The 13,010-nt window shown below is 29.3% G+C and overlaps 1 protein-coding gene across 1 annotated transcript in view; it reads left to right on the top strand.

Moving 5' to 3' along the window:
• The first annotated feature begins 2,586 nt into the window (after positions 1-2,586).
• The window catches only part of LOC107440942 (Spag1 axonemal dynein assembly factor), a 30,493-nt gene continuing 20,069 nt past the window's right edge, over positions 2,587-13,010 (top strand). The window contains exons 1-3 of the mRNA XM_087163614.1: positions 2,587-3,022; positions 6,999-7,158; positions 10,237-10,350. Of these exons, the coding sequence (XP_087019740.1) occupies positions 2,898-3,022; positions 6,999-7,158; positions 10,237-10,350 (399 nt within the window). The 5' untranslated portion in view covers positions 2,587-2,897. The remainder of the gene's footprint in view (positions 3,023-6,998; positions 7,159-10,236; positions 10,351-13,010) is intronic.

Below are 13,010 nucleotides of genomic sequence, written 5' to 3' on the forward strand. Positions count from 1 at the left end.
CCATTTTCAACATTTATAACAGTTCTTTTAGCCTTCGTTTCAACAAAAAACCATAAGAGTTTTTGTTGAAATTTTGAAATTTTTGAATGTTTCTGAAATTTAACTATTTTAACAATTTAAACTAATTAACTTCGTTTCAACAAAACTCATTTGTTTCATTTTCGCTTACATATATTTATTTCAAACTTAATTAGTAGATACCACACCAGGAATGATAAATTCAACTATTCTATATAAAACCAAATTTGAAATTAATTAGGAAAAAATTTCATCTTACTCTTTTAATTTTTTGCAGAATAAAGTGGTATTTTATTGGTTAATACTTTAACAATTGTTAATATATACTTTATTATGAATGAAGTAGGGATTCCGTCGAAAAAGTTCGATAGTTCTAGGGTTTTAAAGATAAAAAGTTCTATCTGGGGCTCTATTTAGAGTTTAATAGCTGAAAAAATTGAGGTCTATTGGCTTAAGTCATGAGATTTCTCATACATATTAATGAAGATTAAAGCTTTTAGAAGTTTTATGGACCAGCAATCAATAAATCGAGAATGAATGAGAACATTTTTGAACACCCTATGCCAAAAATGCAGCGATAAGCTCGTAACTTGTGTCAATAACTGCACAAAATTTCGTAAACCTAGATTAAATATTCATGAAGATAAGGGCATTTTTATGGGGAAAAAATATTTTTTTGACTTACGTTTTCGTACTATAACTTCAGAAATATTCAATGAAATTAAATTAAATTTTTAGCATAATTTTTAATTAATAATATAAATATCATTTTAAAATTCTTTAAAAATAGCTCTTATATTAAATATGGGTTCTTAAAGTAATATTTTCATACTACCCATACGCGGAAAACGCTTTAAAAAAAATCTTTTATAATTTTGTTTTGAATCGTATTTGATAACTTAAAAGATAATATGATAAAAATTCGATTTGAATATCTTGAAAATTTAAAAAATATCTAGAAATTTTTTAAGCAGTATTTGTTAATTTAGACAGAAAGCAACCAGGGGTTTCCACAAATTTAAATTTTGTACTATTAAACAAGATTTGTTAAAAATGACCCTATTGAATTATTTAGGAATTTATTTCCTAAGACCATTACATTTTGATTTTCGGACTATCATTTTAAGGTATTATATTATTTGTTAGGAAATTTTGCTTCATGATATAAAATGAAATTTGTAGAAAACCCCTTATCATTTAGAGATTTCAATTTTAAAAAAAAGTGCAAAAGCTACTTAGAAATTTACTTGAAAATTTTCATACTTTCCAGATATTCAAATTGGACTTTTTTTTTTTTTTTTTTACCAAATGTGATTTTAAACGAAATTATGAACGTAAATTTTTAAATGTTTTACGAGCTAGCGCATTATGATAGGATTACTTTAAATGCTCATATCTTACGCAATTCTGAATTTTTTTTCATAATTTTAAAATAATATTTCTATTATTAAATAAAAATTACTCTACAAGTTTTGCTTAATTTTATTGAATATTTCTGCAGTTAGAGTAAGAAACTTAAGTCAAAGAAATAAGTTTTTTATAGAAATGTACATATCTTCATGAACATTTAAGCTAGGTTTACGAAATTTTGTGCTGTTATTTCATAGGATAATCAACAAAATTAACGTGAGTTACAGGCTTATACTGTGTTTTTTGGCATAAGGTGTTCAAAAACTTTCCTTTTCGTTTGTAATTTATTGTCGGTCCCTAAAACCTCTAAAAACTTCAAACATTATTGATATGTATGAAAAATCGCATGACTTAAGCCTTTCTAAAGTTTAAAAATAATTCTCTCTGTATTTCTTGAGAAATATGAAAAAATGTGTTAGAATAGAAATGTTTAAGTTATTTTGTCCAACCCCTGTAAATGGTAAAGCATGTCCATCGCATATTATATTATACTAAGAAACAAAAATAAATAGCATACTTTCTCTAAATAAATAAATGCTTTTCATAGGCATAAATATTTCAGTAAATATCGATAGAATAGTTTTCGAAAAATTAGAATTTAAAAATTTGTAACGAAATTGTAAAATTAAAAAATAAAATAAAAAGTTAAGGGGGAACAATACAGAAAAAGTTTATCTTAAAAAGGATTTTTTCATGAATTTTGTAACGATTGTGAAATGTACATTTTTTCTTTTTTATCTTATTGCACACGTTTCTTAATAATACACTTTTTTGATCTTATTATACTTAATTTAATCTTCGTTTTACAAAAACGTTAAAAATTAGTGCTTAGATATTTCGACTTCATTTACGGATACGTATTTGTAATTTATGGTGATAAAATAAAATGAATATTAAAAAAAAGTGTCCGTGTCGCTCAAAAATAAAACAAATTCGGATTAAATATGAAACAGATTTATAAGATACTATTTTTATAAAATTATGTATCATTCAAAATAGTTTTGATGTATTTGATTATTCTATTTTAATCAAAGTAGAAGTTTTGAACGATGAATGAAAGAAAACGATTTAAAGCAAAATTTATCACTCGAAAAAAATGAATGAATGTTACCATAGCAACGGATCACCCATGAAAACACTCTCTTAGAATTTAGAATTCATATAATGCTGCTTATTTCTAATGATTCCCCGATATTCTTTTTGGTATTATTTGTTTTTAATAAGTTTAGAATTTGAAATGCACTTATTATTTACTTCTACTCTTCTAAGAAAATGGAATTCATAGTTTTTTTGTAACTCAATCAAAAATATTTTATTATATTTCATTACTTAAAGTATTTCATTATTTTGTTACCTTGAAATTACTTTTTTAAATAACAGAGTTTTGTTTGAGAGTCTTTAATTGGGTGCCTGAAATCTTTGGAAAATACACAAAATTAACCAATATCAGTCGAAGTACAAGCATAAAAATGAGCTTTTCAAGCCAAAGAAGACTAATGGACAGATTCAATTTAAACATAGATCAACTGGATTATAAATATATTGAAAACTGCGCTGATGTGAAACAGTTGGAGAAAATTTTAAAAGTACTCAGGTAAGTTCAAATTTATTTATTTATTTATTTATTTATTCATGTATTTATTTTCATTTCACAAGTAAAAATTGCGTAAATGCGAAGAAAAAATTATAGCACTCAAATTAATTTCAATTCTTTCGAATTAAACGCAAATTTCAACTAACTCCATTTTGGAACTCAGATAATTTTTCTACTATTTAATTTTAAACTGTTATAATAGTTAATGCAATTGATGAATGGAAATAATATTCAGAGTGTATTGGACATTTCTATTTAGTATCTACTTCAAATTTTTATTTATAATATTAATTAATAGAATATCTTTATTAAAAAAATATTTTCATTATAACTCAGAGTGCTATTTTTTCTGAAGCGTTCGACCTGAAGCTCATGCAAACCTTCGCTTCGGGGATTGCGGGTGTGTTATTTACACCACTGAATTTAGTTATAATTAGAATAATAATTTACTTCATACGCCGCTAACTCATTAAATCTTGTTAAAGTACGTAGTACGTAATAAATTTTATGTAAAATCGGTGACAAAACTGTGATAAATATACAGTGAAGAAGATTATATGTACAATCATAACTTTTCTTTTATGGTTCCCAGTTTTTTCGGTTGTGGAACCCTAAATGATCGACCTTCTTTTGGTGGAACCCAGAGATTTAATGACTAAATTTCTTTATCAATTCTGTACACATAAATTAACGAAAGACTTTAAATTATTTTGAAAATATATAAAGATCTAAATTTTATAAATTATTTTGAAAATGTATAATGATTGAAAAAGAATTTTTAAAAAATTTCATCCTATTGTTTTATCATTGTTAGTCTTAAAATTGGGTCTTACGTACGAAAAAATTCACAGGTTTGGAGCGGTATCTAGTTTAGTTTTTAATATGATTTTAATGAAACAGAAAAGGAATAAACTGAAAATGAATGAGCTCAAATATTGTTTCCATTGCAATAAAAAACGGGAAAGAAAAAAAAAAGAAACTTTTAGAATTGTTATCAAAGAAACATACTTCTTCATTGTTGAATGTGGTAATTTTTATTCCATGCGCGAAATAGAAACAAACTTTTTCATAAATGCATATCCTTTTCATAATTCATTCATAATATTATTAGAAAAACATATTGTTTTTGAAATTTCCTTCTTCACAAGCATTTCAGTTACTTTCATAAAAACAATGGAAATATGAAAGAACATTGGAAATATTAAATTATTCACTGGATATAATTTTAATTGCAGGTTTCGAAAATCGTAACAGTTTAAAAAAAATATTAATTTTCGGAACCCCTGTGCCTTTTTCACGGAACCCTATGGTTACGCGGAACACCATTTGGTAAGCGTTGATCTAACAGAAAAAGCGTTGTAATAAACAAATACATGAGATTCATCTTATACAAAACCAAAATGCAAAAATTATAAATATTATATTTAATAACACATTTTGTAAAATTATTATTGAACATAATTAAATAAAAATGTTACAATAAAAATAATGTACTAAAAATATTGTGATTATTCATACTGTAATTATTGTAATTGTATTATTAAATAATGGAATTTATGGATAAAATTATATAGGCAAAAAATATTAGCAAAAATAACTTTTATAAGGAGAAAGTGGTAAAAATATAGTATTTCTTTTCGAAGTAGTAAAAATTATTTTTTAATATGAACAAATACATAACGTGTATAAAATCATAACACACTCACATAAAACACATAACATACTCACATAAAACACAGAATGCATACATAAAACCACAATAATATTTTACAAAAACTTATCACTGACCTCCTTCACCAGCTTCTAGAGTGGGTTTATAATAGAACTTCTATGGTTATCCTTTTTCAATAAAAATGCTGAAGGTATTATGCTATATTTTTACATAATATACGATAAGATCATTATGATAAAAACATATTCATAGAAACTCAGCATAAAACAATGTAACATTATACTTTAAACATAACACAATAATTTAAATTTTCCCAATGAGCGATCGAAAAAGGAAGAATGAATCATTCTGAAAATTTCCTTTCGTCAGTTGACCCATAAAAATCGATTGTTCTTTATCTTTCGCAATAGAGGAAAATTTCAAAATCAAAGACTTAATTAAAAACTTTGAAAGAAAAATTTCGAACGTAATTGCCTAAATATCTAAGCGAGATAAATTAGGAATCATAAAATGTCTATAAAAAATTTTAATACTACAATATTACTTTAATTTAAACTTTTTCTCGATTTAAATTTTCAGTTTAAAATATTTTTCAACCAATATTTAATTTTTAGCCATTATTTAATTTTTCATTTTGTAAATTTATTTATTTATTTTTTTCATTTTGTAAGATTCATTTTGCAAACTGTAAATTAATAAAGGAGAAAATCAGTTTATAAATAAGTAAAAAACATTTTAAACCTCTCATTTGTAGTACAACATTCGGAAACCATAAATTTTATTACTCGTTTGTATTACTGTTAAATTTTTATTCATTCAATAATATTATCATATACTATCTTAGATATTTTCTTAAAGATTTGAATTTTTTAATTAATAAGTAACATCCTCTCACTTATGGTGAATTTTTATCGAATAAAATATTCCAGATAGTAATTTTTAAAAAATTTAAATGATTTACTCGTATTTTCTATTTATTTGTTTTTTGAAATCATTAAATTACATATGTGCATAAATATATTGATTATCGATATTATTTTTTAGTAATATGTGGTGAAATAAAATTCTAATACAATTTATCTCTTTTGTGGTATTATAATAGAACACTCATAATTTAATTTATGTCTGTCTGAACATTCCATTATCACTGCCTTTAACACATATTTTTAAAATCTTTGCACAAAACAAAATAAAAATATACTCATAAGGGTTTAAAATTAATACCTGGGAATAGAAAAATAAAGACCTCGTCAATCACTATCGAGGAAAATCGGATGAAAAAATATCAAATCCAGTTTATTTGCCTGATAAAATTAAAGGCGTTTCTAATTATAACCCCTTAAATTTATTATCTCTGTAGTGTTTCTCTTAATATTTTATCTCTGTTGCGTTATTGTAATAGAACACTCATAATTTAATTTATACCAGCTGTTAAATTATGAGTGTTCCATTATCATCTTCTTTAATACATACATTTTAAATCTTTGCACAAAATAAATAAAAAATACACAAATAAGGGTCTCAAACTAATATTTGGGAGTAGGAAAGCAAAAAAATTGCCAATCACTATCAAGGAAAATCGCAATAAAAATATCAAGTCCAGTTTGCTTGCCTGTTAAAATTAATCGTGCTTCTAAAAATATGTAATCATAATTTCTCGAATCTATTTAGAATCTTTCAACTTCTCTCTATATCCTCGAGGCAATCACACAGATTTTAATGTTTTTTTGTTTTTTTTTATCTTGCTTTTTTACTAATGATTCGTCAGGTTTCCATAATATCGTAGGATGCTGAAATTAGATTTAGGCTATCACGGGCCTTTAAAATTTTAAAAATTGCTGTCATAAATGAGAAGCCATCGATATTATAATACTTTATTTTTCACCACTACACATTATTTTTCAAAAACAATAGATTTGAATAAAAACTCCTAATTGCTAAATCTTTAAACAATAAAGTAGCATTTTACAACGCTGTTGAAAGAATAATACGATGAGCTTACAATAAAACTATTTTTTTTTAAATTTATAAAATACTTTAATTCACTTTATAAATAATTATAACTCTTAATTAAACACTGATTACAATGAAAAATTATGATTATAAATATCTCTTCACCATAGTGTTTTTGTTTTAGATTTTTTCTAAGATAGGGAGCACTTATAATTTTTACTGGGGTTGCATCTAAGTCTATGATCGCCACTGGTCAGCTATCATCACTTGTAATATGTGTTTTTTGTTGATATAAAGGTTAAGGCATTCAAAAATTTCTTATTTCTCAAATTTTTCATTCATTTATTTTAGAAGTGGAGAAGAAGGGCTATTTCCTCATTTAATATCCTTTTGCGAACAGAAACTCAGTGAAAAAGATCCAGAAAATGCATTATTGAAAAAAGAAAATATGATAAAGCGATATGCCGATCTTCCTGTAACAGAAAGAATGCAAATCCAACAAGAGATAAAGGTAATGCGAACATATACTTTAATAAGTTATTACAATACTTTATTGTTTCTTTTTATAATTTTTTTTCAAATTCGATATCAATTGCAAATTTCAGAAAACAAATTAAAAAATATTATCTTTTTAATTTACAAAAATTCAGAAGTTGATATAGTACATATGTAAAAGCTTTCCTTTTTCAAATTAGCGTTTGAACTAATACTGACGAAAAATATCCTCTGTGGTCGACGGATCATGGGTTAGAGTCCCCTTGCTGTCAGGCTAAATATAGGCGGCTTTCGCGATTTTCCTCTCCATATAACACAATTGTGGGTTAGTTCCATCAAAAAGTCCTCCGCGAAGGCAAATTTCTTCCTATACTTGATTCAGGAGTTCCCTTGTCTTCTGGATAGGGTTCAAAATTGCAAAGCTACGGAGTTGAACATTGGTGGCCGAAACCTCAAAAAATTTGATCGGGTGTTAAACAATGGTTATGAAATAACAACCAAAATTCAACTATATAAAAATGTTAACAGTGGTGAAATAAAAAAAAACTAAATTTTTCAAAATTTTTAGAAATTATAAATCATAAACTGTTAAAGTTTGAAAAATGGAATATTAGAGAATGTGTCCTTCATTTTTGTTTATTTTCCATGAGTTGTGACCTTTTATCAGACATGGCTTGGTTACAAGGGTTGGTCATACAAACTCATTTTTTCATATTTCTCAAGAAATACTTATAGAAATATTTTAAAATTTTGAAGTGTTTAAGTCAGTGATTCTCAAATGTAGCTCCGCGGAGCCCTATGGTTCCGTGGAAAGGTAAAAAGGGTTCCAAGAGCTAGGACATTTTTTACCTCATAGTAATGATTGAAACCTAATTATATTTAGATCAAATTGATAAGTGGTTGTAAATCCAAACTTTGGACGGCTGTTCAACGATGGTTATAAAACAAAACAAAGCAAAGCAAACAAAACGAAACAAAAATTAAATTAAATTAAATTAAATTAAATTAAATTAAATTAAATTAAATTAAATTAAATTAAATTAAATTAAATTAAATTAAATTAAATTAAATTAAATTAAATTAAATTAAATTAAATTAAATTAAATTAGATAAAAAACGCGTCTATGAGCCGTGGTGGCTCAGGGGATAGAGCGCTAGACTCCCAATGAGGTGAAGGTTCGAAACCCAGCAATGACTTTTCGATGCAAATTCTGCATGCGGCTCGCATCGACAACAGTGCTGATGTAAAATATCCTCATTGGTATACAGATCATGGATCCCCTTGCCGTCAAGCTAACCGTGGAAGGTTTTAGCGGCTTTCGCCTCTCAATGTAACGCAAATGCCGGTTAGTCCCATCAAAAAGTCCTCCAAAAAGGCAAATTTCTTTCAATACTCTCATTTCTTCTTTCCAGGAGCTCGCTTACCTTCTGAATTGGATTTGAAATTACAAGGCTACGGAGTTGAACATAAGGTAGTCGTAAACTCAAAAGTAGGTCGGCTGTTCAACGACGGTTATAAAATTAAAAAATATGTCTGTCTCTATGAGCTGTAGTGACTAAAGGGACAGAACATTTGGCTCCAAATTAGGTGATCCAGGTTCGAATCCTAGTGGTGGCTGGTTGGTACAAATTCTGTTCTCGGCTCGCACTAACCACTCTAATATTGTATCAATTTTAATTAAAAAAGATTTTTAATATTTTTTTTCTTCTCTTTTTTCATTATTCTGTAATTTTTCCATGTTTTCTTTACATTTTAAACTTATTTTATGTATGAGCTCTTACTTGCAGTTTATGCGCAGTAAATAAAACTTAGTGATTTTCTTAATTTTCTTCGTTTTTCTCTTTTTTTATTTTTTGTTCTTTTTGTGTTTAGTCATTGCGCTATATATAAAATATTCCTGGATATTACAAAAGGAGGCCTTCGAAATAGTCAGAAACGTTTTTTAAAACTACATGCAACGTAACTGTCTCACATATTCAGAAACGCTTCGGGTTTGTTTTTTTTACAGTGTGTGGATATTTTACGTTAGGACTGTGGTCAGCACGAGCAGGATAAGGAATTCGTATCGACCAGTCCTTACTGGGATTCCATGCTGGACGCATGTGACCAACTTTTGCAACTACAGATTATAAAGAGAGATTTTGAGCTCGCGGATTGGATTTCTCGGCAACGTCTTCTGTTGCGTCTTTTTATAGCTCTTTCCCAATATCGTTTCTCCGTAATTTGTTCACAAAATCTAAATCAATAATAAATCAGTTCTAGTATATTTCTCATATTAATTTTAAGTCAAATGTTAAAGTTTTCTACGGAATATAAAATAGCGTCATCAGTTGTAGCCTAGCGTCATCTAGGCCTGTCAATAGCCTAGTTAAAACTAAACCAACTAGTGTTGGTTTAGTTTTAACTAGGAGCATAGTTGGCTTATTTGATTTATTTCCTTGACGTCAAATAATAGTTATTTGGATTAAAAAACATTTAACAAACACAAGGAAACATTCAAATAATTCATAAGAATTCGTGCGTGTGATAATTATAAATTTGACAAATAAAGCATTTCCCTTCAGAATTAAAAACAAAAATTTGTTTTAAATAACCAAATTAGTTATTTAACAACAAACAAATTCTTTCTCTACGAAGTTTCGAAGTTCTGGAATTCCATTTTGTATTCGTCAGTTCCCCCAATTCTTTTACCTACCTGTTAAAATCGTCTAAATTTCGGACATTGCTTCTAAGGGAGGACGAGTTCATTTATATTTCATTTCGAGGAGAAGGTGAAAAAACTGACATTTCAAGTTTAAAAAAACAGCTTTAGTACAAAATCACTCTATGCTTAAAATAACAAGTATAGCAGAATAAAATAGCCATATGTCACAGAAGGCGTTGCAAAAGAAATCTTATCTGTAGTTGTAATAGTTACATGCTGCCGGGTTATCTTAAATGCTATTATTCCGTTCGTTTGTTTTTTGATTTATATTTTTACTCTTTTATATTACATTTTTACAAAATCCGTTCTGTCTTTAGGTTTTTATTAATACTTCATTTTTGTATTAATTCACAATTTTTAAAAATGCATCATTACTTGACTTTTAATAGGAATGGTCAAGTCCAGCAAGCTATGTAGAGGAAAAGTGCGAGAGAGAGTTAATCCAAGTTGAAAATGATTTACCACCTATTAGAGAGCAATGGAAACTTACAAAAGAGTCAAATGTAAGTGCATAACTATACAGGGTGTTTTGTAATGACAGCTCTTAAAATATATATTAAAATGCTTTGTCAAAAGTGATGCAAAAAAAGTATACACATAAGGAGTCACAAATTTATATTGATCGAGATCTGAGGGCTCTTCTTAGGAAAACAGGAAGGAAAACATCACATTCTGTTTGATTGCCAGCGAAATAGTTGATTATTAAAAATTGGGACGGACTGGGAGTTAGTAGCCCAGGGTGTGGCACATTGAATTTAAAATTTATAAGTAATTGTAAACATTTTTTATTGAGCTAAATATTTTACATTAAATTTTAAAGTACCTACCTTTTAGTCGACACAGTTTATATTAGAATTTATTGTAAAATTTTTTTAGAAAAGTAGTTTTGTTAGACTTTAATTATTATCAATGAAATATATCTCAGAAAACTAGTTTGTTCGGTTCTCAAAAATATTTTTTACTTTTTTCTCATCCCTAGACATTCGAAACAGTTACCAACTTCGTTTAAACTAGTGTAACCCAAAAAATTTCTTAACGCATTTTGTTATTACTCAATCAATTCTCTGAAATAAAAATGTTTGTCATGTATTTTTCACTGAGAGGTGAATTTCAATTTTTAAGAGCTAATATTGAAAACAATTTTTTTTTTTTTTTTTTTTTTTTGTAAAAAAGAATAGACAATGAAACCAATAATCTTTCGAGTCTGCAAAAAATATTGAAATGCATATATTGTTATAAGTGTTATGAGACTTAAGCATTTACGTAACTTTTTTTCATTCCATAACCAACTTGAAATCATAAAATTCAGTTGATCTAGCTTAACTTATTTCACTATTTCGAGACGTTGCAAATAGAGCTATGATACTAATATCTGAATATGCAAATGATTAAAAAAACAGACTAATAAAATCATTATAAAGCAATTTATTCAATATCTAATGTAGCCACCTTGGGCAGCTATACAGGCCTCAATCCGGCGAGGCATGTTATCAATGACTTCATTGATGGTTGCCTGAGGTAACCTTTACCAAGCCACATCCACTGCTGTGTGCAGATCATCGATAGTTTGCGCCATTGGTCCTCAGTTCATGCCACGTCCAATGAGATCCCATAGGTGTTCTTTGGGATTCAGATCTGGAGAGGCTGCCGGCCAGGGAAGGATGTCAAATTCAGTCAGGCTGTTAAGAGTTCGCCGTGCGACATGCGGTCTGGCATTGTCTTGCTGGAATACCGTGTTGGGTGTGCCCTGCAACAAGGGCAGAACAAGGGGATACACAACTTGTGTGACGTAGCGGTCCGCTGTCAAACTGCCGTGAATGTGTACCAGGGGCGTTCTGCGATCAAACATTATGCCACCCCAAACCATGATGCCCGGTGTAGGACCGCTGTGACGCTCGGCGTAATGGGCTGGTTCATAGTGTTCTCCGGGTCGCCGCCATACCCGTCGACGGCCGTCATTTCTCCACAGACAGAAACAAGATTCATCCGTGAACAATACCCGATGCCATTGGATGGTCCAGGTACGATGACGATGACACCACGCCAGGCGTCTAGCCCTGTGTAAAGCGGTCAACGGTACCCCTGTTGCTGGTACCCGTGCACGTAACTGTACTTCATGCAATCTGTTGCGTATGGTTTGGGTGGACACAGATCCACCTGCTCCTGAAGGCAACCGGCTTCGGATGGCACGTGCCGTGGAGAAAGGGTCTCGAATAGTCAACTGGCGAATACGCCGGTCAGTGTGCTCTGACGTGCACCTGTGCGCACCACTTCCTCTTCGGCGTGCACGTAGACCTTCCTGAATCCATCGTGTGACACAACGTTGGATGGTACTCACGTTGTGCCCAACACGAGTTGCTATTGCGCGCAGCAACAAACCAAGTTCATGGAGTTCGATAATACGGCCATATTCCCCGGTCGTTAACTGATGGTATTGAGCTCGCCGACGTCTCAGAGGCATTTTCTACGCTTTTTCGAAAGTCGCAAATGCTACGCAAAACCTCAGATGCCATTTATGAGAAGGGAAAGTTGCTGGCCTTTATATCCCGAATATGCGTACCACGTGATCAGATGAGTGAGCAAATTTAATCATTTGCATATCCATCTCACTGCTATAGCTCCTGAAATTTGCATGACGCTACTTGCATTATTTCTTGGTGTTGCAATTTCACTTTTGAGGAGTGTACATATGTAAAAAACTTTAATTCGCATTTGTATTCTACATAGTTAGCACAAGTGTAGCTAATATCGATGATGATGCAAATATGATACGAGTTCGGTTAAGAAGTTCTGTGCAGGCTACATTTCTAATACAGTATTGACTGTTTTGGTTAGAGGTATTGCTCTCCTTTGTTTTTTAATTATAGTTAATAACTGCGTTTGAGGGGCTATCTGAAGGACAAATTAATGATTTTTTTATTATTCAATGGTTCAAAATAGAACTTTGATATCAATATCGAGTCAAAGAATAGGTGTCAAAATTTCTAAAAACGTATATACATATGCTTGAAAATATTTGTAAGTAATTTTTAAAAATAAAAACTATTTTGTCCTTCTCATGCTGTAAAACTAGCAACTAAATTCAATTATGATGCAAACATGATATGAGGCAGAGGCAGGTTAAAAGATTCCATGTACTCTACATTTACTGTATACTATTACT

This window comes from Parasteatoda tepidariorum, chromosome 5 (assembly GCF_982258835.1).
Source record: "Parasteatoda tepidariorum strain Cologne lab strain chromosome 5, Ptep-v5.0, whole genome shotgun sequence".
Taxonomy (NCBI): domain Eukaryota; kingdom Metazoa; phylum Arthropoda; class Arachnida; order Araneae; family Theridiidae; genus Parasteatoda; species Parasteatoda tepidariorum.